We start from the raw sequence: 27215 nt of genomic DNA, 5'->3' as shown, positions 1-27215 counted from the left end.
GGAAATACTCAGACGGGGTATGACCAACTTATTACCGGAACGGAGCAAAATGGATCAAACTCGACGAAGAAAGTCAAACCCATACATGAAATGATGCTTTAATATTGCAGTAGTGAGCGTCTGTGAAGAGGTTATACACGCACCATGGCACTTTCGTTAAAGTTTATGGAGTGCATAATTGTACAGAATAACAGCAAGTGAAAGAAAAAGTAAATCAAAGTCTGATACTCTTCTTGGATCATCAATTCAACCAGAAAAACAGTCAAATAAATTTTGAGAAAAGTAAGAAACTAAGCAAATGGTTTTCAAAACACACACACACGCGCGCGCGCATACACACACACACACGCTCGCACACATGCACGCACGCACACACATTTTTCTTGTCATTTATCATCTTTTTGTTCTCTTCCTTTTGCCAGCTTCTGTCTTCATTTGGCATCTTTCATTATTTTTCTGCTCTCCTGTTACAATTATGATTGTTGTTTTCATTGTATTAATATGGAACTGATGATGATGAAGATAATCTTATGCCAATACTTTCTGCTGTGCTGCCAAGACACATACATAATATATGGCTGTGTTATGAAATGGATACTCATAGTACTCTTAACTGAAGTTTTATACTTGTCTGATGATTGTATGCATCTGGTTTCATCCTGTGGCTGAGTGCTTGGGTCACAACAAAATCCTAGATTATTACTCTTATTGGTAATACATAGTCTGTTGCAGTGTATTTTTTAATGACAAAAGTAGATTGATATTGTTGATATTGTTTAATTAATATGTCACTCCTTCACATGAAAGTGGACATAGGTTTGGGAGAGTGAGTAGGAGTGTTTTTTTTTCTTTTTTGCAACATTAACTGCTATACTTACAAGAATGAAAGAATAATGAGCAGAGGAAGAAAAATGAAATATTGGTCAAGTGCTTTACCAAAGAATCCCAATGAACTGATCTCTGGTAATTCTGGCTTACTCCTCATTTTACTCAGAAGCAGGAAATTGCCATTTCCTGTGTCATAATTATCATCAAAACCCCTACAGCTTTGAGATGCAAAGAAAATGCTGATTTTCAGATTATCTACTGAGCACAGATTTATTGCACAGTCTAATTTTTGTTGCATTCTCAACTTTTCTTTTTTACCACATAATTTGTTGTGAATAGTATGAGGCATATATATTATGTAAAAACCATGCTTGCAAATCATTATCAGTGTGTTATGCAAAACACAAAAACAAACAACAAAAAAAACAGAAAAGAAAACTTGTAAATCATCAATGTTGTAAGATTTCAAAACTGATTAAAAAAAAATTGTGGAATTTTTAATTTTTTATTTTTATTTTTTTTTTTTATCAACTTATAGTAATATAAATGCAATATCTTTGACTTTCGTTCTGCAATGTGTTGGTGTTTAGATGGAAAGTGTGGGGGTTCAGCTATATGATTCTTATTTAGTGCTCATCATTTACTGTTGCCAGTTTCAAATACTTCATTCCTTTCCTCCAACAGCTCTCCAAATATTAAATCTTTAAAAAGAACCAGCCGCCGTGGCAAAGTGGTTAGCGTCGTGGACTGACGGCTAGGAGGACGCGGGTTTGAATCCCAGCAAAGGTGGGTTTTTCAGCCTGTGGCCGGCTCCTACCCAGAGTTGAGTATGCTGTGGGCTTAAATAGGGAGACTGGGACCACAGTCGAGTGTCATCCACTTCAAGGATGTGTCTTTGGGTGTGTTGCTCTAATTACCTGACCAACACTGCAAGTGTCTGTATCTCTTGGGCCTGGATATCATTAAGACAGGAAGCATAGAGTACAGCCTTGTCACGCAGTCCCAAACCAAAATGGACCTCCATAGTAACATTGTCATCGTCATCCTCCTCCTCCATCATCATCAATATAAACAAAACAGTCTCAAAGTCTGTGGTCTTCAATGCCCTGCTCTCATGGTGACCTGAGTTTCGATACCCCTCCACTTCTGTGCTTGGGGTGAGTCCTGTCAATGTCTTCAGTGTAGACAGATTCATGGGGGGCTGTTGTTGGAGGGATGTGGTTGCGGTCTCCACTCTGGGAGGGATGCTCACTCACTCTGGCTCCGCGACTAAGCCATTATTGACGTTAGTAGGGGGTTTAGTAGGTGGTGTTCTAAGTGCATTAAATCAGAACAGGCACCACTGAACACCACTGAAGTGACTCAACAGCAGTGCAGGGTCTTCTCTGGTGTGTGGCCTCCTGGCAGCCTAACATTGATGGTTCCCTGCGGACTGCTGAAGCTAGAACTGTAACAGACGAACCTGGGAGTGGCCGTGTATGGGGGAATCTAAATGAGCGGCATGGCAGTAATGCCACTGAAACGGTGCAGATGATGGGGCAGCAAAGAACAAAAAACACCAAAAAACAAACAAAATCTTTAAAAAGAAAAATAATTTTTAAAAAAAGGAAAAGAGATGCTGCATTGTGAAAATGGACATCACACTCAAACAGGTAATTTTACGCAAGATTGAAAACACCAGCACAGAGATTATTTTTCTTTATTTTTCCTCATGATGTAGTGTGACACATACAAGGATTGTTCAGCATACATAATCATTTGAATTTCAAAGCATTTCCAGTAAATGTCTGGACCTTCATATATTTACAACATAAATGCAATAAATTAAAAAAACAACAACAAAAAAACAGCATGACAACAAACCAAGTTCGTACACATTTATCATTTGACTGGAGAAGCGTATGGTGTACAATCCAAAATTTATCTTTCCCAATCAAAACTTGCACTGTGTTGTGGTAAAACTTTAAAAAATAATAATAATGAAAGAAGTAAAATTTCTGTTTCACAAAAAAACCAACAGTAAATTGGGCAATTAAAAAAAAATCGCAAAACATTTTTTTCACTTTTAAAAGTGTTCATGTAATATTATTGGAAATTTTATTTCTCATGGGTATGTTTTTTCACTATCTTGTAATTTTAATTAAAAACAACAACAACAAAACAATGAACTGATCAGGAACTGCAAGCAAGTTTGCCCTGCATATCACCAATCCCTGTTCTCGATGAAGACTAGTTAACAGACTATTCTCTAAATACTATCAGATAGTTATAAAATGTGCACATTCTCTCTCTCTTTCTCTGTCACACACACACACACACGTGCACGCGCACGCACACACACATTTTCAGCAACAGCACACATATATACACCACATACTCAACAATAATAAATCCACAAATTCATCGCCAATTTGGAATGCAACTGGACTGACTGAAACAAACCTCGACTTTTCTGGCTTCTTGTCTTGCTACAATTTCCTATCTGATAACTACTTTTTTTTTCAGAATCCTAGATGTTACTCTTCCTAGAGGAATGAGCACAAATCTATTCATGGGCAAATGCTTAAAAAAACAAAAAAAACAAAGCTGAACAATTCCTGAAACTAAGCCTCAGTAAGTAAAATACACAACTGATGTCAATACTGAACAGTAAAGAGAAAATCAATTTCATGATATCAAATCAATAAAGTGAAATTAATATCTAAATAAAGAGAAATTATGACAAATATAAATTTGAAAAAAAAATGTCATGATATACTTTTACCTTAATGCCAAGTGGTAAGTTAAAATATAAAATCATTCAACTAATATGACTGTAAACAATTTGAATCATCCTACAATGAAAAGTCACAAGAGGTATCAAATCATTGTTGAATACTAGAATAAGGATATGTACACAAGTCAACAATGTGATAAACAAATTCATGGTGGATAATGCGATGCTGATCAATAGTACTTTGCATAAGTGAGAATTTTCTGATTCTTATCTTCATTCCTTCCCCCCCCCGGATTGTTCTTCCCCACCAATCAATGTCTAAGTTCTAAATAAATTCACTTTTATGTACTGTTGTACCTATCAGCAAAATGAAATTACACAAGCACCAGTCCAACATTTCAGAATTTAAAAAAAAATCAACATGGTTTTAATTTAAATAAAACAAACGAATAAAACACATGAAAATATGTGAAATGGGCCAAGAACCAAGTTTTCTCTTCGAACTGGTATTTTTATCAATCTAAGAAAAATGTCTGTGTAAATGCTGCAATTTAAATCAGAGTAAAGAAGAGAACACACGCAAAAATAAAGAAAAATGGATTTATCCATTTGTACACCTATATTGATTCTGCCTTTCACAATCTGCTCATAACATTTTGATGTTTCAAATAGACATGCATGCAGGTGTAGGTTCTTTGATTTACTGGATAAAGTGTGTGGCTTATCAGTGGTCATGTATGTGCTATTAAATTCTCTTTGATTGCTTGCCTGATTTTTAAAAAAATGCAATGTACAGTGCACTGAGCTCCAGTTCCATTTGGAAATGCAAAATGCAAACAATACAAATGTTCAATATCTTATAAATAAATAAATAAATAAGTGTGTGTGTGTGTGTGTGTGTGTGTTTGTGTGTGTGTGTGTTTGTGTGTGTGTGTGTGTGTGTGTGTGTGAACACAAAGCAATGTTTTAATTGCTTCACCAAAAAAAAAAGAACAACAAAAAACAGCACAGCATGGGCATTTTTTGTGAACATCTCAAAAGTAACCCAGCATAGTTAAGATGCATCACACTTGATGTATACTGAAAGCAGAAGCTGAGTGGAAAACATGTAGAGCATACTGAAAAACAAAAAAAATACAACAACTAAATTTGACCAGTCTTAAATATCATTCACATTAATCTGAAAGCACATAGGCCTGTAGCCAGTAACTCATTTCTGTGGCTGTTATGAAGAAATCACTGTTAGTGACTACTGAATTTCAAAAGAAAAAAATCAAATGTCTAATCCAACCTGTTTTTATAAAAAAAAAATAATAATAAAATAAATCATAACTGACCATCAATAATAAACAACAGTGTAACGCAGATATAAGTATGAGAAACATGTGCAGAAGCAAGGAATCACTTCTATCTCTCCTTCTCTTTGCACACATACCACTGTAAATACAGACATATTGTTAATACAGACATTGAAATCATGAAACTTAATATTCTGCTCTGAAAACATTCAACAAGATTGTTTAAGCCACATAAATGTTGGTGTTTGGGTTTTTTAACAGTTTATTGCTCTATCCCCTCCTTTCGGAAACAGACTGCAAAAAACGTGAAAGCAGAACTGAAATTTAACTGGGGTTCTAGTTGCTCCCCTTCCTTTATTAAGTTGAAATACAATTCCCTTCATGAAACAAAAGCAAACAAAATGCGAAGATTAAGCATCATAGGAATAAAACAAAAAAGACAAACAAAATATGACATGTATTTTATCATTTACTATCTATTACCAAAAATACAAATGAAAATAAAAGGCACCTAAAAATGAGTTCAACCTTAAAGACCTATTACATACAGACTTTCTGTTAACAGTGCAGGTCAAACTGAAGATAACCAAGACAAAATCTCTAACATGAAATATGTATAATGTATCCAGCATATGCTTTCAATGAAGAGAAACATACTTGAAATTCATTTTGTGGGTACAAAACAAAGTCTGGCCTTCAGAATGCAATCTTCAACAGAAAGTCTACAAAGAGGTCTGATACAATGAACATAACAGCTAAACTGTCATATTCGTAACTCCCATCCACATTCTGTTGTTTCCCATCCACATTCAGTTATGGTTTTTTAATCAACTTAACAAACATCCCGTCTTTATATCAGTGAGTTTCTGAAGTCCAAGCTATGATTTTTAAGTTCTGTTCTTAACAATGTATGGGACACAATCTGGTTATTTTAACAGTAATTATATAACTAAAAAAGAAAAATAATTCCAAAAGTCATCATCATATAAATGATAATACACATGAAAGCAACAATCAAAAAAATCATAATGCATCCTGTGATATCAAATCTCCATATATTGCCAGATTTTTTCATGGCTTTTTTTTTCTTGCATAAAAATGACATCATCATTGTCACTAAACATGTCCCATACACATTAATAGTTTTCTCATTCCTTATTACATGAAAATAATGAACAATATATACATGTATATAAATATAGCAATTTTATAGATTAGAAAACAAAATTTCTAACATACAGCATACATTCATGTGTGAATACTATATGGCCATATTGTTTCACTTTATTAGTGACATGGCATGCAGTGAAGGAAATCTTTAACAGAAAGAAAACTTTGGTCACATGTACAAAATAGAGCCATCCACTTGTTTTGTTTTTTGAATTGCTAATACATAATATGTGGCCACCAGAGTATACTTTGAAGTTCAGGAAAAATATCTGATATACACAAGTTGTACACAATCTGTATGTATCATATTTTCTTGTGTTAAAAATACAGGCAAGCATGCATACACCACCTGAAATTACATATCATATGCAACAACACTGAAGGCATGTTAACTTTAATCAAGAGGTGAAACAACATAGCTTATTAGAATAACTCAGGTGTAAATTCATATAGAATTGTTCTCTTACAGTCTGTAAATCCTACCTATCTCTATGACTTCCAGCGAAAGGACAATATCAAAAGTAAACATCAAATATTTAAGCATTGCCTGCATCATGTCTAAACCACAAACATGCTCAGCGTAGGCTTGCCGTGTATAAAGCTCAGTTCAAGGAAGCCCTCAAGTGAGGATGCTACCAACAGAGGAGAATTCATGCACACAATGAATGTGAACAGTGCCTCTGATTTTTATGTTTCATGTTCCTTCTGTGAAAAAAACAACAACCCATCAACAATCATTTATCAAAACATTTGACATTTGGAAACAAGGATCTCAAACAAGGAAGCAGTATAATAAAGCTGTTCTTGGTCCAAATGCAGCACACTGATGAAAAAAAAAGAAGAGAAAATGCTGAGAGATCCCAATTATAATACTTTACTCTTCAATTATAAACAATATCAGAGCAAGATGAATGTTCATAACCACCTATTTTCCAGTAAGATAATCACCCTTCAAGATAAATGTCTAACACCCTTCCTTTAAAAAGGCAATCATATAATGGATGATGCTGGCAACAACAACAACAACAAACAAAACAGACTGATTATGAAAAAGGAGATCATGTATGAAAAATGTTACTGTGTACAATGTATTATGCTAAAAATAACAAAACCACACACAGACATGTTGATAACACTAGAAGAAGCCACCTCAGCCTTCCCAGTCCTCAGCCTCTTAAACTTCAATTTGAAACAGCAAATACCTGTAACCAGAAATCAAGTAACATAACTACCACTTATACAGCTAATGCCTGCTACAGAAAAAGTTCGAAGATTGTTCTGTAAATAAAACCCTTATACAGGTAAACCAAAAAATTTAAACAAATTTAAAAAAAGAGATCAACTTCAACTGTGTTTTAATGTCAAAAGTGACAAATACATTTTTAACGCTTTTTTCTTTTGTATTGAATGCTAAGAAAAGAGAAAGAGACCAGCAATAAAGTCAACAAAGACAAACAGATAAATTCCATCTAACAAATCATTTTCATCATCAACTAAAGAACATTTCTTTGCAGCTGCAAGAAAATACTTATCACATTTAAACAGTCTGTAAACAAGTCAAGGAGGAGAAGGGGATTGGGTCAGGGAGAGAGAGGGGTGGGGGTCAGCAGAGAATGACTGAAAAAAAAGAAAGAGTGGAGAGAGCAGAACAATCAATATGAAAGAAATGTAAAGCTATGTGAGACAAGACATTGTGTAACAGAATCCCTAAAGATAAAGAGTCTTTAATAATCTACAAATGTCGTAAAATGGCAAAATGTACAATTACATAAAGACTATCAATCAGTTCATCCACAGATTTTTCAAAGTCGCAATGTCTACAATTATATTATAAAGACTATCAATGTTCCTGTCCAAATCAACACATTTACTCAAAGACAGCAAATGCTGAACATTTTACATGGAAAATGTGCATTTTAAATATTGCAGCAGACTTCAACACAGTACAAGACACAACTGTACTGCTGATCAACGCAAATCTAGCTTGTACTAAAACAGATCACTGTTCCCCACCTTTGGTAACTCAGATGAAACTGTATGCAGATGTCACTATACAAGCAGTTATATCCCTTTTGGAAGTAGTTTCAGACACCTTAAACTTTTTTTCTCTTTTAAACTGATGCCATCTTTTACATTCTGATCAAAATGTGTCATCCTCTCCAATCTATCCATTCTCCATCACCCCTAACCTTGCTCAAGTTATTCTGAACTGAGGCTTCCTTTGCAGAGATGTATACATCTCTTACAAATCCAATACTGAAAATGAACCAGGCATCTATTACAATAATTGAAAATCATGTGAACTGTATTCAAGTACATTTACATTTACTTCTAGTCAGAAGAAGGTCAGTGAAGCACCTCAAGAAATGAAACCATGAGGGCATGGAAGAGCAAAAACTTTGTTTATTTTTCTTTCAGACTAACACTGAAATAAATGTGTTTTATGCCTTGAAAATGCTGACAACAAGGAAACTGGCAAGACGTTCATTCTCTCTTGTTACATGTGCCTTATGAAGTTGCAGTTTCTGAAAACAAGTCTGGACATCAAGCTGATACAACAAAAAGAAACTAAAATATCAGCTCTCCACTTGAAAGCATTTAGCTGAAGACAAATGCATAAACATTCACACCTTTCTCATTCTCCCTCTCTTTTCTTCTCTCCCAGTCTCACTTGACAGACTACCATTTATGACAGGCATAACAAAATGAACACTGCTGGCGTACAGACACAAAAGAGTGCCAAACTGAAGCCAGGTTCTTTTGTGGCTGACCAAATCAATGAAGCTGATGGTATGCAATGGGTGCACATGCATGGAAGGGACATGAAGCAGTCTGTGGTAAATTCATCTTTTTAATATGAAATCCAGGGGTCCCACACAAAGCCAGGTCCATACAGGTACAAACATCAACAGCATTTCTTGCTCCCTGTGTCTTGACTACTGACGTTCACACCCCCTTGTTCTGCTACTCGACCAGGTGTCTGCAACACACAGCAAGACAATGTGTCAAATTTATGAACCAGAGGTATCTTAAACAAACATCATGGACAACTGTGTTTTCTTTTTTTTTCTTTTTTATTAGTAACACAAGCTTCTTCAAGGAATGTTATATACAAAGAAGACAATGTAATTATTAGCACTGCCACATTTACTAATATATTTAGAGTAAAGCAAATAGATAAGTTTTTTTTTTTTCTTTTTCTGAGGGCTACACTTAACTGTTGTCATTTAAATGTAGACTTTCTTCTCACACCTGAAGAGAAAGCAAACATTGTCAAAAAAATATTGATCATTAAGAACAATACAAACTTTGAGAACCTTACCAAAATAAAGACTGAGAATAAAATGAAAAAAATGTTTTCACACACACACACCCACAAGGCACTTTATTCTGAATATGTTGTTATTTTATTTTTCTGTCAGATAAACAACAACAAAAAATCAACAAACAACCAGTATAAGTATATTTTTTTTATACTACAGAATTGAAGGAAGATGTTGCTTGACTTTTTGATCGTCAATACTAACTACTATATTCAATTGTTATACATAATTCTCTCCCTATTACTTCTTTCCAGCTACGAGTCCTGGTTTAGCTGTTATTTTCTAATAATCTTAAAAAGTTAAATTCTTTTCCTCTTATTTGCTTTTTGGGGACTGCCCCCCACCTCCACCACCCCTTACTAAATTAAGAGCTTTGGCTCAAATACCCGAGTATTTAACAACCCAGAAAATATAATACCCATTTTCAGAAAATATGGCAACCTAATGTATGTACATTTTTTTTTTCTAAATTCAAATCACAACACAGTTATATGTGTCCCTCAGCATGGGATTATAAGAGCTATCCAGGAGATACAGATTCCCGATGCAAAACCCATAATACTAAAATGCAGCAAACAGCCACAAACTCACTGAATCCAAAAGACATTACCAACATAAATCGATTAACACATTTCCTACCGCAAACGAGAGTTTCTCGTTTTCACTGTGACGTCACAGCAGACCGCAAACGAGAGACTCTCGTTCCTGAACAGTACTTTCGTTTTTGCACTTCTCCCGTGTGAATAACCTGCCCTGGCTCGTTGCGAGGGGATTCCCCTTCAAGACACATTACTCTAGTATGCACAAACGTCGGTAGAACGTTTTCGAGTGCGTTGAAAAATGTCGAAGCGACGATCTTTTGCCCCCAAAGTTTGCGAGAACGAACTTGTTCTTGATTCAGACAGTGAATCGGAAGAAGAACTGTCTGATGATAGTTCAGGCGAGTTTCAGCCCAGCGATTCATCGGAAAATGACAGTGAAGTGAGCGAAGAACATACTGAGCCGATCACTGATCCACAACCGTCAACATCGCGATCGACTGCGAGTGTCAGTGGAACAAGTCGGAGGGGGCGTGGTGCTAGAGGTCGACCAAGAACGACCAGAGGGGGTGCACATCAGCGAGAAAAGGAGCAGATGAACCTTCTATGGACAGAAGAAGGGACTGATGACCCACCTCATACGCCACAGTTCACAGGTTAGCCTAAGCTTGTGTATGAGTGAGTGTGTGCTTGTGTGAGTGTTGGTGTTAGAGGTGGGTGTGTCAGTTGAAAATGGTTTTACTGTACCCAGATTGTTACCTACAATAATTCATTTTTTACAGCAGATCTGTTCTGTCAGCAGTAAGATCAGATTGTGTTGGAGTTCAGATGTGGTGTGAACAAATTATGAGAACATAAAGGTAAATTATATGATGTGTGTTAAAAAAAAAAAAAAAAAAAAAAAAAAAAAAGATTCCAGTCTCACTTTCTTTTTTTCTTCCAGAATAAAAAATTATGTTTGTGTGTTACAGGGAATCCTGGTATCATGGTAGATATCAGTCCTGATGCCTCTCCTTGGGATTACTTCAACTTGTTTGTTGATGATGACCTGCTGAAGGAGATGGTGGTGCAGACAAACCTGTATGCAACCCAGTACAACCCGGCCTTCTGACCCTCCAGCAAGACTGAAGGAGAAGCATTTCCTGACCAAAGTGCCTGCAACAGCCACCAAGCAGTACCCAACAAGGGTGTGTGTTGTGTGTTCAGTCAGAAAAGATAGTGGGAAGGGATACAAGGTGAGGAAGGAGTCCAGGTACGACTGTCGCGAGTGCAACAAGGGACTCTGCATGGGGGAGTGTTTTGAGCACTACCACACCAATGTGGCCTACAAAAAACCCAGAGTGGATGAGGGAGGTGACCAGTAGTTCAGGAAAGCTGTTGATAATTGCTTTGTTTTTTTTTCTTTCTTTTTTTTGTGTGTGTGTGTGTGTGTGAACATTCTTCTTGCTAAGTGGATTTTTACTCAAGTCAGAGAAAACTCTGACTTTGACCTCAGCTGGAAAACAAGTTCAGAAAAAAACAGTGTGTATTTTGAATGGTATTCTTTTTGTAAATGCTTTACACTTCTTGTGACACTTATATTCTTGGATTACCATGGATTTCAACAACAAAAAACAGGTCAGTGGCTATGTTTGTATTGTGCGTCACCCATTTCAGTTTTTTTTTAACTAATTAAAATAACAATAATTGCAGAAGTTTTGATTTTTGTGTCATGTTTTATGTTGTAACATATAGAACAAACACACAGCCACACACATGCAAAATTTCAAAGCAAACAAACTCATAGGTTTTTTTTGCCAATTTTTTTATTACGTAACCCAACTTTTCATGATTAAAACTGAAAATTACTTGGGCCGGGAGTGTTAATTTGTGCTAAATTACTTGGTATGAATAGTGTTAAATGATGAATCCTAATCTAACAAACCAAGAAGACATTTCTATTTATCTGTAAGAAAAAAAAAGAAAAAAAAGTATCTAGTCCTCAGGAATCAACTAACTCCTACTAACAAGTTCTAACAATAACAATATAACTCAACACACGGTAAAATGAAAAAATAAAAAATAAAATTAAAAATTAAAAATTAAAAAAAATTAAAAAAATTTACCTTATTTAAAATTGCTTGTGCAAGGTCCATGAATGCTCTTTCTACATTGATGTTGGCCTTTGCACTCGTCTCCAAGAAGGGAATACAGTGTTCTTTTGCAATCTGCAAATGAAAGACTGAGTTACATTTCCAGTAAACTTTCTTTCCTGGTGTTCTCTATTGAATTCTCTTAAATCTTCCCCAACTCTCTCTCTCTCTTTCACACAGACACACACAAACACAGTGTGCACACACACATGTGCACTCATGCATGCACACACACACACACACACACACACAGCCACAACACACTTAAAGATTCACTGCATGAAGTACCTTTTACTTTTAGCATTTATACTAATTTCAGCATATGCAATGAAAAAAAAGTTTGTGCCATGACTATAAGCTTTCACAACCCATTCTCTGCCCCATCCCCTGCAATCTTATGAAATTTGTTTTTAATCCTTTTATTCCATTTAAACTTTCACAACTTGTCATTTATTGACACATCATAAATAATATAAGCTTTTTCTTTTTTAACTGCTTCATTCCAGACTGATCTTCATCTTCTGTTTTTTCTAGAACTTTCAACTGATTCTCATTGATGAAAATGGCAAATGTCCATTAGTTTTGCTTCTCTACCTTCTCAACATTTTGTGAGTTAGCTCACTCAGTGTGTGCCACATCATATATCTATCACAGCTTGTGACAAAAATGAAAAATGAAATGCAACATCAATGGAAACAACATGGTAAAACCAAAGTTAACCTCTTCAGTGCCCCATGACGTAAACATATCTGCAAAAATGCTTTGCTATTTGCCCTATGACATACATACACGTCAGCAACATTTCAGGATTTTTCACATTTTTATTTGTAAAGTTGGTGTGTTCAAACAGTCGCCAGTCAGAAAGCTTGATGTGTCTACTTAAATTATCCATGAGGAGTGAGGAGCCAATCATGCTCTGTATGATAATTATGATAATTTCTGGATGTTATTTTCAATATCACCCTCATAATGCTTTCAAAATGGCAGATGATGAACCACAATCTTACCCGTATAAAACAGCAGTGTGTTACAACAACAAAAAATGGAGATTTTGCAATCCAAAATGTTGCATAAGCTTTACAAGACATTGATAATGATGAATTGAGTACTGGGTGTGGCAAAATCATGTTGGATGGTTCACCTGACGTAAATGAAAGCCAAAAAGATGATTTGTAGAGAGGAGAGAAGACATTATCTATAACTTATAAGCATAAAAGAAAGGTTGACAGAGAGAGACAGAGACAGCCAGACAGAAACACAGAGATATAAAGACAAAAACAACGACAGGAAGATGGAAGCGTGGAAAAGAGAGAAGTGTTAAAGAGACCTACTGATTCTCCTCGGTTGGTGGCCACTTGCCGTTTGTCCTCCATGTCACACTTATTGCCTAGAATCATCTTCTCTACATCTTCGTTTGCATGCTGCAACACAGTCAGGATAAAATCATTGGAAAATATCACTTGTCTTCAATGCACAATATTCAAGACATCTTCCGAGGTATTTATCATATCTTTTGGCAATGTTTATTAACTGCTGAACAAAATGGTTTGCAGTTGCACCATGGACTGACAAACAGGACAGTGTGGGTTTAAACCCCATCAGATACACCACTGTATGATTTTCCATCCATAGCTGGCTCCTACCTAGAGCTGAGTGCACTCTGGACTCAAATGCAGAGACTGGCACAACACAGCAATGTGTAATTGTACTCCTATGGATTATCTCTGATAACAATATCTGTGTTGCCATGTTCTGAGCATAGTTTTTATATGGATATGTATCATAAAATGAAAGGAAACATGCAATATAAAAGCAGGCATATAATACCAGCCTGTTGCACAGTCTCAGAACTAAACAGATATTCCCAGCAGCACTGCCATCATTCTCGTCTTCATCCATTTTTATGAATTAAAGTAAAAACTATGGCCAGTGGTCCCTGTGGTCAGTCTGAACCATGACATATACTTCAATATGCTATCTCACTACATCCTTTTCTGTCCTACACTCTATACTGTTTTTTTCTAAATTTAATTTCATGAATTAATTGCAGTGCCCTGACAGTTCCCCATGGAGCTAAGGGATCAAGCAAGCAAGCAATTGCTTAAGTAAAAAAAACCAAAAACCAAAAAAAAACTACCTCATCTATATTCCTCAACCACTTGGAGATATTTTCAAAGGTCTTGGCATTTGTGATGTCATACACCAGCATGATGCCCATAGCTCCTCGGTAGTACGAGGTTGTGATGGTGTGGAACCGCTCCTGGCCAGCAGTGTCCCTAAAACATTACACAAAATCATTGTAAAAACATTATCAGTATTGCATAAAATTATATTGTATTACTCTTTGTCACAACAGGTTTCTCTGTGTGAAATTCAGGCGGCACACCCAAAGGAGAGTGTGTCACTACAATGCAGCACCACTTGTTTTTTTTCTTTCTTCTGCCTGCAAGACCTTTCATTTTTTTAAATTTTTTACTTCCAACCACACAAAAAAAGAGAAAAAAAGCAATTTACATGTACATGTATATATTGATATACCAGATTTTTACTTGTATTCAATAGGTGCGACAAATTAAAACTGGATGAATTCAGTTCTGTATGCTTGAAACAAATATTCTTACATTTTAGCTCTTTTCTTCTTTTTTTTTTTAAAACGCTATCACAGTTTCTGTTGGTTTTAATTGTATTTGATCTATGTCTGGAAGTTCATTGTTCTCCCTACAGAAATTAGCATTATTGTGATGCAATGGCAAAGAAGTGAACTGCTTATCATTGTGATGAGAGAAAAAAGCAGACGTAAAGAACATTTGAATTGAATGTGAATGAAAGTGCAAAGGATCCAGGCCTTCTCACAAACACTAATGATTTAAGATTTTAACATATAAAAAATGTTCTCTACCAATTTGTGACCTATTTTCCCTATATCTTTTCAGTACCACCCCTGTCAGCCCCTCTCTGCTAATGTCACCTTATTTTCCACACACCTTTCTGCCCACTCAAGTTTAATGTATTTTTTCATTCTATTTCTGACACCTTGATACTCTTCCTCTCATTTTGTTCATTCATTCAATCTCTTATCCCTGTTATTACTAGCAGCTGTTCTCATGCATTTCAACTGTATATATCTAGATATAAAGAGCAAATAGGAGGAGTTTGTATTATACTCCATGTTTGGTGTTTACATATACTTACCATGTCAAACTGATGCAAACTAGGCCTATGGTTTGCTCTGTTTGGCCAAATTTCGCACGGCTAACAGTGAAAAGACGCCCCTCTTAGTCTGGCCCGCTCTTAGCCAATCAAACGCCTCTAACAGCTATAAGCGCTGAATCATTCCGTGGCCATGAATGAAAATACCACGGCGGAGACGCGGGGACGGACGGGCGGGCATTTGAGTTTGACATGGTAAGTATATGTAAACACCAAACATGGAGTATAATACAAACTCCTCCTTTTGGTGTCATATACTGTACCATGTCAAACTGATGCAGAATTTAAAGCAAATGGAGGAGGGCAACGCCTACTGGTTCGTATGGGGAGCCCTTGAAACTGAGACGGCAGTGTTAGCCGCGACAAAGGAAATCCCCTTGGAACCGTCAGCCCTGGTCATACGGAAATCCCGGAGGTAGAAGTTGATGAAGGGATTCTCCGACCGCCAGAAGGCTGCCTCCAAGACATGCTGCAGTGGTACCGAGTGCTGGAAAGCAGCCGAAGTAGCTATGGCCCGCACTTCGTGTGTTCTGGGATTAAGACAACTGAGATCCTTGTGTGCATGAGAGTAGGCTCTACGAATGACTTGGGAAACCCAGCGGGAAATGGTGCCTGCAGCGATATCTTTCTTGTAATTCTCATTGAGGGAGATGAGAAGGCGCCTCTGAGAAGAACGCCTATGGCGAGACCTATTGCAATAGTATTTGAGGCACCGAACGGGGCAGAGATGCCTATCTTCATCATCTTGTGCCAGAATATCCGACAAAGGTCTGACCCTCAGAGAGGGGGAAGGGACCTCGGGGTCTTGGTTCTTAGCCAGAAACTCTGGAAGGAAACGAAGAGTGATGGAACCATCTCTGTGGAATGCTAGATCTTGTGGCATACCACTAAGACCATGAATCTCACTTCTACGACGGCCCGTGGCCAGCAACAGAAGGAAAGTGGTCTTGAGAGTGAGCAGGTCAAAAGGAATAGTCCCCAGTGGCTCAAAGGGCTGTTTTCGAATGAAATCCAGCACCAGGAACAAGTCCCAGAGGGGCACTCTTCTGGGATTCCTAGCTTCCTTCAGAGAGGCGCCCCTAGCCACTTCTCTGAGCAGGAAATCAGCTTCAAAAGCGGGACCACCTAGCTGTTTGATAGTGGTACAAATGGCAGACCTGTACCCTCTCACAGAACTAGCAGACAGGTTGAGAACCGAGGAGCAGTGAGCCAAAAAGTTGGCCAGCTGCATGCTCGTAGGGTTAGTAGGGGGAATGTTCTGAGCTGTACACCAACTCAGCCATTTCTTCCATCGAAAGTCATACAAAGTCTCTGTTCCCTCCCTCCTGGCTTTGGAGACTATGGAGAGGAGGTCGGAGGAGGCACCCCCCTTGGTCAGCGCGGCGGACACAGAGGCTGACCGAGGGGTGGAAGACTTCAATGGTGATGCTGACAGATCCGCCCGCACAGCAGCCACGCGTGCAGGTGGAGCATTTGAGGATTGGAGTGAGGAATGCCCGAACGAGGCTGCCTCAGCAGATGAGGTTTGGTTTCCAGTTCCAGTGGTGGAACATGTGTCAGGGACTGAAGGACCGGAAACCAGGGCTGGGCTGGCCATTTCGGCGCAATGAGGATCATCTGCGGGCGTTCCAACCTGGCTTTCCGTATCACCTTGGACAGGATTGGAAAGGGAGGAAACGCGTAGGCAATCAGACTGCTCCAGTCTAGAGAGAGAGCGTCCACTGCCCATGCTTCTGGGTCGGCGACTGGAGAGACGTAAGTGGGAAGTCTCTTGCTGAACCTTGTCGCAAAGAGGTCCACCATCGGCCGGAACCACTGTTCCCACACTCCTTGCAGGGTGTCCTTGTCCAGGGTCCACTCTGTGTGTATGACACTCTTGGACCTGCTGAGAGCATCTGCCAAAATGTTGTCTTTCCCTGCTATGTGTCTCGCTGAAAGTGCAATGCCCTTGCTGTGGCACCAACGGAGGAGAGCCTCGGTCCGCAGAGAGAGGTCTGCCGAGTGCGCTCCGCCCCCTTTGTTCACGTAACAAGCGACTGTTGTATTGTCCGTGAACAAGCGAATGGTCTTGCCTTTGGCCTCCGCTATGAAGTGCTGGAGAGCCCTGCGAACTGCCTCCAGTTCCAGAACATTGATGTGGCATAGGCGCTCCTCCGGGGACCAAGTCCCTGCTGCATGGAGTGAGTCCATGTGGGCTCCCCAGCCCATGGAGGAGGCGTCTGTGAATAGTGCCACCTGAAGAGTAGGTGGGGCTATGGGCACCCCCTGTGTCAGAAGAGGGGTGGTTAACCACTCTGATGTCACCTCGAGGAACCACTCGCCCAGACATATCCGGGTATCCCATGGCTGAGTGCTCTGGGACCACCGTAGCCTGAGTGCCCTCTGAAGAGGGCGCTTGAGAACCCTGCCCAGAGGGATGAGAGGTGCCATGGACTCCATCATGCCCAGGAGGGAAGAAAGTGTCCGCGCCGTTGCTTGGGAGGAATGGCGCAAGTGGTTGAGGAGGCCTGCCAGACGGTCCCACCGATCTGGCGTCGGAGAGACTATCATGGACCGCGTGTCGAATCTCATCCCTAAGAAGTCGAAGGACTGGCTCGGGGACAGATCGCATTTCTCCTGGTTCGTGATGAAGCCCAGTTGGGAGCACAGGTCTAGAAGTCTGGCTGTATGACTCTGGCACAGAGCCTGTGACTGGGCCAGAATAAGCCAGTCGTCCAGGTACACACAGAGCCGAATGGACTCCGACCGGACGATTGACACCAATTCCCGCACCACCTTGGTAAACAGGAAAGGGGCAAGGGACAGACCAAATGGGAGGGCAGAGAACTGGAACACTCTGTCCCTCCACACGAACCTCAGGTACCGGCGGGATGCCGGGTGGATGAGGATATGGAAATAAGCATCTTTCAGATCGATGGACGTCGCCCAATCTCCCCGTTGCATGGTCTCCCGAATCTGTGCCTGTGTGTCCATCTTGAATTTCATCTTGGGGAGGAATCTGTTGAGGGGGGACAAGTCCAGGACTGGTCTCCACCCTCCGGAGACTTTTGGAATCACGAACAACCGGCCGTAAAAACCGGGGCCCGGGTCCGAGAGTTGAGATATCGCCCCTATGAGGAGTAGGTGCGATATCTCTTTCTCTAAGACGCTCTCCTGCTCCATCGAGCTGGGCACATAAGGAGGAGGAGTGGATCTTAGAGGGGGGCGGTCCCCCACCCAAAGGAGCATGTACCCCGACTCTAGCACCGACACAATCCAGTCGTTGAGTCCCAGAGCACGCCACTGATGCGCGTGCCGGGACAAGTTTCCTACTTGGAGGGGCTGAACGACTGGCGGTGCTGAATCGGGGCCCAGTCATTGGGGGTGCTGCCTTCTGGCCTTGGGCATGGCCGGACGGCTTGGACGGCCATGAGGTGGTTTGTTCCTCTGCCGCTGATTCTGAGCACGCCGCTTTGGCTTAGGAGGCGAGGTATATGTAGGAGCCCTGGTGGCGGGTCTCTTCAAAGGCATAGAACCCTGGCGCCCCTGGGAGGATTGGGCTAAATATGAGGCCACCTCCCGGTTTGTCTCTGCCCTGTGGCTGACAAAATGCGGTGCATACTGGCCGAAGAGGGAGTGCTGCTGTGCTGGGATGGACCGCAGAGCAGCCCTCTCCTCTACTGGAATGTTAGAGAGGCGGAGAACAGCATCCCGCCGCGCTAGCACCGTATTGAAGTGAAGGCTGCAGTGCCGTGAGACCAGACGCTACTCGATTGCCAAAAGTGTTTAACCTCGGGTCTGAGAAGAGGCCAGGCAGGCCAGAGGAAGGAGACTCCGTGTCCTGCTGAACTGGACGTCGTTCCCACAGCTCATTGGCTCTGTGGAGGAACGCGTCAAAGAAGGTATAAGCCGTGGACACCTCGAGGAGGCAGCGGCGGGCCAGTTTGTCCCACTCTGCAAATGTCTTAAAGGGAAGAGTAGCTGAGGTGGGGAAGGTGGTGCGCTGTGAGACCAACATCCTGTCCTGCGCGGAGGGCTCTGCTTCCCTGTAGGCAGGGTGGTCCTGTGTGTACCAGGACCACACTCCTCCCTTGGAGGGATCTTTAAGGAACTTGCCTGGGGCAAAAGCGCCCGGGGCAGAGAGTGACTCCCTGCCTGGAGGAGGGATGGAAGCAGCACCCCTGACGGTGCGGGCTGGCTTATTAAGCCACTCCTGAGCCATTTCTGGCACTCTGAGTCGCCTTGTGGTTCTGGAGTTAGAGTCACCTGACCGTAGGAGGGTTAAGGGTGACAAAGTTGCCTGAGGGACTGATTCAGCATGTGTGACCCTATTGGGGAGGGTCAGTTCGAGCTCGGCAAAGTCCGAGTTTGGTTCAGGCTGGTCCCTAGGGAGGCGTGGGCTCCTGGGAGCGGGGGCGAAGAGTGCTCATCTGCTTGTTCGTCCTCATCCGAAGACAGGGGCTGTCCTTCTTGTTCACAGTCCATCCCCTGCTGGGTGCCATCCCAAGTGGATGTACCCACGGGGGCGTCCTGTGGGCTGTGGTCAGCCCAGCGGGATGAGCTGGGGCGATCCCGAGCAGGGACCCTGGTCTCCTCTGTTATGTCCTTGACACCTGAAGTGGGTGGGGAGTGTGTGGACCGTAGGTCCAACCATGCTTGGGATGGTGGGTGCCACACCTTCTCAGAGAGAGCGTCCCTGGACGCCAGAGGGACCCACGAGTGCTGTGAGGGGACGAACACCCACTCATCTCCTTTTAGGACCGAGGGCTGGGTAGGTGGGACCAGCAGGCTCCCACGGGCTGAGCGGGGTCCCTCAGCTGCCGTCGGTCCTGAAAAGGAAGCCGTAGTGACCGTGGCGGTCACCTGCGTACTGACAGAGGACCGATTCGAGGCTGTAGTGTTAACACTGGTCGAGGAGCTCGACCTGCCCAACGAAGAGTCAATCCCTCTTGTCGGGGCTGTGTGTGTCACTCTGTGGTCTGTGCTGGGTTGGGTCCGGTGGGGAGCGGACCAGGGGTTAGTCCCTGGTCCTCCCGGGAACCCAGCATGCACCATAGGTGCACCCCAGTACGGGTAGAATGGGGGATACCACCCGTGGGCACCAGCCATCCCGTGACCCCAGCCCCAAGGGTCACTGGTGCCTTGACCTCGTTGAAGGGAAAAACCTGGCCAAGTCGGAGGGAGGTCAGGTCCGACTTGGGTGTCAGACAGGCCGAAAGGCCGGCGGTCTGACTGCCCGGAACCGCCTGACACGCGCGGGACTCCCCCAGCAGGGGAGACCGGCCGGATAGCGGGGAGACCCGCAGAGCAGGTTGCCACGCGCCCAGAATCCCCTCCCGTGGGGAGACTGGGGTGGCTTGGCCCGGGGTGGGCTAAGTGGAGGTCCCCCCCCGGAACCAACTGTTTTTCTCCCCCAGGAGGAGGTGGGGGAGGGGGGTCGACCGAGAAGGGAGGAGGGGAAACAGCACTGGGGCCCCTGAGGGCCGTCTCCGTGTGGGGACCCGGGTAACGGCGGGGGGCGGCCTCCCCTTGGGAGTCCGCACCCAGCCGCGAGTTCCCACCACCGAGAGAGGACGTGCTACTCCCCCTTCCACCCGCCTCGCGCTGGGACACTTCGGGAGGTGACGCTCGAATCCCTTTCCCCCTGGTCCCCTTCATGACCGTTTTATCGGGACGAGCGTCCCCTCCGCGATCAGCGTCTGCAGACGCATCGCCGCGGTCCCTATCGGGAGAAATCATGAGCTCCGGGCCTGGGAGAGTCTCTTGGCGAGTATCTCTGCCAGCATCATGATCCCTGCCTTCGTAGGATGGCAAACGAGGCATGGTACCGCGCGTAAGCACCCAGCGAACAATACGATCCCTAACAGAGAAAGGAAAGACAGGATCGACTCAGAGGTAGAAAAATACGAAGAAATCGAGGGGGCTGAGTCGAAACGAGTACACAGAATGTAAGCACAATACACATGCAAGCCGCATACAACAAAACAAGGCCAAATGAAAACGCTTAATAGCCAAAAAAAGCGTTAGACGAGACAGAGCGAAAACCTGACAAGATGGCGTGGAGAGCCTTGGCCAAAGGAATGATTCAGCGCTTATAGCTGTTAGAGGCGTTTGATTGGCTAAGAGCGGGCCAGACTAAGAGGGGCGTCTTTTCACTGTTAGCCGCGCGAAATTTGGCCAAACAGAGCAAACCATAGGCCTAGTTTGCATCAGTTTGACATGGTACAGTATATGACACCAAAAGGTTATATGTAAAGCAGTAATTGAATAACTTTTTAAGGGCAAAATATTTCAGTTTCATAGTATGCATTACAGGAAAAAAAAAAAAAAAAAAAAATGGAGTGATGGCCTAGTGGTAGGGCAGCTGCCTGGGAAGTGACAGAATCTGACCAGAATTTTCTCCCTCTCCATTAGACCTTGAGTGGTGATACGGATGCAAATCATTTGGATAAGACAATACACCGAGGTCCCATGTGTAGTATGCACTAAATGCATGTATAAGAAACCATGGCAAAATTAAAAAGCAGAGTTGTCTTTGGCAAGTCTGACAAAAAAACAAAACAAAACAAAAACCTGCAGACAATTGTTTTTCTTTTAATGGGTAGCACTGCATTGTGGTGATGTGCTCCCCAGGTAGAGCAGCCACAATTTTACACTGATAAACTGCTGTAACAAAAAAGTAAAAGATACAATTACTGTAAATTTAGCTAATCATGAATAGTTTACTACCACAATAATGGTGTCTGTGAAAGATCTCACATACTGTTATCATGTTGTAGCTATAACATGTTATTCTTTCACTTTGTATGAATGTTGTATTACCACGGGTTTTTCCAAAAATTGAACATGATGCCCATGCTCACAATGACACAAGGAGACAAACACAAATCACATGAAACATAAACAAATGCTGTTTGTTTCAACAAAACAGAAACAGGAACAAATCCTGTTTGTTTCAATCAACCTGCATGTTTAATTTGTTTTGAATACATTCCCGTGTGAAACGTTTACACCCAAGTGCACACATGCACAAACACATACAGAGGACAAGTCCACAAAGGAAATATATATATCTGACAATGGACAATTGACAAAGAAAAAATTACCAGATTTGTAACTTGATTTTCTTGCCACCAAGTTCAACAGTCTTGATCTTGAAATCAATGCCTGAAAAATGATCACATGATCAGCACTCATGATTGGGACATCTTTCTCAATATCTTAAGTACACAGACACACACAAGGACAGACAGACAGACAGACAGACACACACACACACACACAGAAGAAGATCACTACAAAACAAATACCACACCAACATTCACAGTTTAGGCACAACATTTTCACTGAGGAACTGTTTGTTGTGTTCAGAAAAGAAAAAAAGAAGAGAAAAAAAAAATGAAGAAGTGAAATTTGTATAAAATTACAAATAATAAACTTGTACATCATGTACATGGATGTGTGCATACTGATCAGTCATTATAACAATGTCACTGGTTGTTTAGTCAATATTTAGTTTGTTCATAGTGTCATACTTAACAAGTCAGATTTTTATCTTTTCTCTCCCCCCCCCACCCCCACCAGTCTCTAAACTTACATCTTCCTTGTTTTCTTCTGCTACTATGTCCTAGTACTACACTGAGCTCAGCATGATACTTATAAACCTGTTATTGAAATAGTGCTGAGAATGGAAACAGTTATTGAGTTAACCTTTTCAGTGCCAAGCCCATTTTGTTTTTATGCTCAGTAGCAACTACTTGCCAAGAGAGGTTTTGGTCACAGAGAATAATAATATACAGAAAAATTGTAGCATGCACACTACTTAAAGTATTTATAACATTCACTTTCTGGAAGAAATATGCACACACTATCCAATTGTGACACTTTCACATGAATGATTTTGTACAATGACGCGAAGGGAAATTTCTGTACTGGGGCACTTTTATGCATGCTGGAAGAGGGCAGAAATTTGTGTCCTTGAGCATTGAAGGGGTTAAGGTTACATGAAATGGAGTTGGTTTTATATTTGACTAATTTTCAGCTGCATGTGTACATAATTTTTTGAGGGGGTGGGGCATGGGCTGGGGGTGGACAGAGAAAGTCTCAGGAGTGAATGTTTTGGTATTATTATACTATATATCATATGATGATATATGCACTGATTTCAATTTCTCTCTCTCTCTCTCTGTCTTACGGGGGGCACGGTACGAATGGCGAACCTGCGCGCAGCAAGTGAAACGACCTCCTATTAAATTACATCAGTACGTCTGCTACAGGCTTCCCTGTGCCTTCATCCTTGGCAGACAGGATCGTAAGACATCATGCCTTCTGAAAGACTGGATTTTAGGCAGAGATGTGACGTTTTGTGTTTATTTTCATTATTTTCATGTCAAAGCGATCAAGGTCTAAAAATAGAAAACCTGGCCTTCGAATGAGAAACATGATGGGCGGTGCAACCTGTGGTTTGCTCCTGTCATTTTTGTACTGGGGCAGTTTGCTGCTGCGTCAATGTGGTGACATTGAGCTGAACCCAGGACCCAGACAACCCATGCGGCAGACCCAGCTTGGATCCCAATCCTCAGCGTCCCCCCGTGCCAGCGCCGACACGTCTACAACCGCATCAACAGCTGCATTCCAGAGTAAAGACGATTCCCTTAGTTACGTGGTGACCATGCTGCAGTCCTTGAACACCAAGTTCGACGAGATGAAAGAGGACATCAGAAGTATGCGAGAGGACTATGCTAAGCTACATGACGACGTTAAGGGTCTCAAAGAAGAATGTGCGTCATTACGTACCGAAAACACAGAGCTGAAAAACAAAAACTCAAACTTGGAGAAGAGAATGGAAGATCTTGAGAAGAAAGCAGATGATCTCGAATGCCGTTCAAAACGCAACAATGTGATCATCCACGGACTGCAGAGACCCAGCAACGGAACGGCAGAGGACCTGGAGGCCAGAGTACAAGACCTCTTCACCGACACCTTGGAGCTGGCGTCAGACGTCCCCTTCGACAGGCTGCACCGGCTGAACAGTAACCCCAACTCACCAGTGATTGGCTGCTGCACCTATTTCTAAGATAAGTTGAGGGTACTTAAAGCTAAGGGGAAATTGAGGGGCACTAGTATCTTCATTGGGGAGGACTTTTCGGTCAGAGTGCGCGAAATTAGACGTACTTTGACTCCTCACTTGAAGAAAGCTAAAAGTGAAAACAAAAGAGCAACAATGGTTTTCGACCATCTTGTCATTGAGGGCAAGAAATACACTGTAGACGGGGAGGGGAAGTTAACTGAATTAAAATAGGAAGCTGGCCGCTCTTTTCATGAAGACCTTATTAGAAATGGTGATTTTGACTCTGTCCCCGTTCAGCTGGTAGGAGCGCATTGTAATGTGACACCGGTTTTTAACGCTACAAGCAACACTGCAAATGCACGTGAGTGTCGCAGGGAAATTCGTGACGGTGACAGTGTCAGCGGAGTGAACTCGGTCCGTGTCGCCAGTGACGATGTTCGGACTCCGGTGTCGATTAATGCCAGTGGTTTCCATGGCAAGTTGTTTAATAATGATTCTTTCAAATGTGTACATTGGAATGTTAACGGACTGATTTCGAAATTAAAAGATAAAGATTTTCTTTGTTACATTCGTTCTTTTGACTTTATTTGCATTGTTGAAACCTTTATGGAAACTTTTCAGTCTCATTTGTTTGATGATTACGTATCTTTTTATAAACCTGCAGTCAGGTTTACTAAGCACGGCCGTCCTTCGGGCGGAATTGTTTGCCTTATAAGGAAAACATTCACCACACATATTCGTTGTATAGATGTAAATTATTCTAACATTTTAGTTTTTCTAATAAACAGAGGGTTGTTGGGGTTAACAAAAGATGTTTTGTATGTTTGTGTATATGTCCCACCCGAAGGATCACCCTTTTATTCTTTTTTTGACATTGATAACGGAATAAGTTTAATTGAAGAATGTCTAACCGACTGTTTGCTCACAGTCAGTGATGTGTACATTGTTTTGTCTGGAGACCTTAATAGTAGAACTGCTGATGTAACTCCTGAATGTTTATATAAAAATGATATTGATGCACTTTATAGAAGCTCTCCTGTCAATATAAACCGAAATTCTCAAGATATCATACTGAATAATTATGGAAAGCTCTTATTGAATTTATGTACTGCACTTGACTTATGTTTTTTAAATGGCGTATGTAAGGGCGACCTTCAAGGTTGCTATACATTCATCTCAGATTCTGGTAGTAGTGTTAATTATTATATAATGTCAAGTGATATGTTTGATGTTCTTTGTTCAGCCTGTGAGCTTACTGTTAGAGAAAGATTTGATTCTGATCACATGCCATTAGAATTGTCTGTGTATTTTCCAAAAGATGGAAATGACATAGTTGAAATGCATGAAAATGAACAAATTGTAAGCAAACTTGTATGGAATAGCGATTTAGCACAAACATTCATTGATTCTATGGAAACTGAAGGAGCTCGTGAAATGTTGGAATCAACCATTGGTTTGATTGATGTTGATATTGACAAGTCCTTATCGTTGTTTAATAAGTGTATTACACAGAGTGCTCAATGTATGTATAAGCGACTTAGACTTTGTACAGGCCAAAAGACAGATGACTGGTACGATGACGAATGCAGAAAAGCAAGAACTAACTTAAGAAATCTCTTCAGGAAATTTAATCGAACAACACAGACTGGAGATTTAAATGCCTCCTGTACGACAAGGAAAACCTTTTGTATAGCAAGAAGAGAATATAAACATTTGTTAAAACGCAAAGAGAAGGATTTCAATCGTAATGCATTAGATAAAATTTTGGCTTCTGTGAATAATCAGAAACAGTTCTGGGAAAATATGCGCAAAGTTTCGTGTAAGAAAAAGATTGTTAACAATAATATATCTGTCGATGCATGGTTTCAGCACTTCAAAAATTTATTTGACAAAGGTATTCAGAATGATGATGAAATGGACGGGGGTGATACTGATTGTTATTTCAATAGACCAATTTCAAAAGAGGAAATATTGTTAGCATTTAGGAAGATAAAAACCAGGAAAGCTGCTGGGCCAGATGGAATAATAGGGGAATTGCTAAAAAATGCAGGTGAATGTGTTGTTGATTTCTTTGTGTTATTTTTCAATGCTTTGTTTCAAAGAGGCATGTTTCCTGAAAGATGGACGGAGGGAATTGTGCTTCCCCTATTCAAAAAAGGTGATGTGAATAACCCTAATAATTACAGAGGCATTACATTAAGTGATGTAAGTAGTAAAGTTTATAGTGCTATTATTAATCGTCGTTTACAAGAATGGGTGGAAGAAAATAATATTACTGGGGAAGAACAAGCTGGGTTTAAAAGGAATTATTCTACTATTGATCATATGTTTACTTTGTTAGCTTTTGTACAAAAACAATTTTGCTTTAATCGAAAGTTATATGTTGCATTCATAGACTTTGAGAAGGCCTTTGATTCTATAAACAGAAAATTTCTATGGTATATTCTCTTAAAAAATGGAATAAATGGTAAGTTATATCGATGTATTAAAAGCATATATAATGACGTTTATGGTCAGGTCAGGTCATTAGATCTGCTACTGGTAACCTGTAATCCAGTACAACCTGTTCAGGGTCGGGTTGCCGACGACTAAACCGGCACTTCCACCGCTCCCTTCTGGGACTGGTGAGGCGGGTGGCTAGACACCCTTATGGAGATCCATAAAAGGGCGTCGGCTCAGGAGAGCCACCGACGGCCATCTAGCTCCACTGTGCTGTGTGCATGCCACACGCAGTTGGCCCCCGGGGTGTGTCTACCCATGAATGCGAAGTCTGGATCCGGCAGAATCTGCGGAAGAAACCTATCGGTTCAACGGAGAGGAAGGCGGTTACAGCAACGCACTGTGGAGTGCAGAGAGCAAGATGAGACACCGAAAGGATATCTTGGTCATCCACTGCATCCGTGCTCATCCTCCAGTCGTCTCGACTTAGTCTTGCCACTGGAAATTGGTG

The 27215-nt window shown here is 41.4% G+C and overlaps 1 protein-coding gene across 1 annotated transcript in view; it reads right to left on the bottom strand.

Annotated features, from left to right (window-relative positions):
- Positions 1-2513: 2513 nt before the first annotated feature.
- LOC143280101 (ras-related protein Rab-10-like) overlaps positions 2514-27215 on the bottom strand; it is a 32669-nt gene continuing 7967 nt past the window's right edge. The window contains exons 2-6 of the mRNA XM_076584644.1: positions 22302-22362; positions 14144-14282; positions 13338-13427; positions 11980-12081; positions 2514-8992 (exon numbers count right to left, since the gene is read on the bottom strand). Coding sequence (XP_076440759.1) covers positions 8918-8992; positions 11980-12081; positions 13338-13427; positions 14144-14282; positions 22302-22362 — 467 coding nt within the window. The 3' untranslated portion in view covers positions 2514-8917. The remainder of the gene's footprint in view (positions 8993-11979; positions 12082-13337; positions 13428-14143; positions 14283-22301; positions 22363-27215) is intronic.

This window comes from Babylonia areolata, chromosome 3, assembly GCF_041734735.1.
Source record: "Babylonia areolata isolate BAREFJ2019XMU chromosome 3, ASM4173473v1, whole genome shotgun sequence".
Lineage (NCBI taxonomy): Eukaryota > Metazoa > Mollusca > Gastropoda > Neogastropoda > Buccinidae > Babylonia > Babylonia areolata.
Note: the sequence above shows the minus strand (reverse complement) of the source record. Positions and strands in the feature narration are given on the sequence as shown.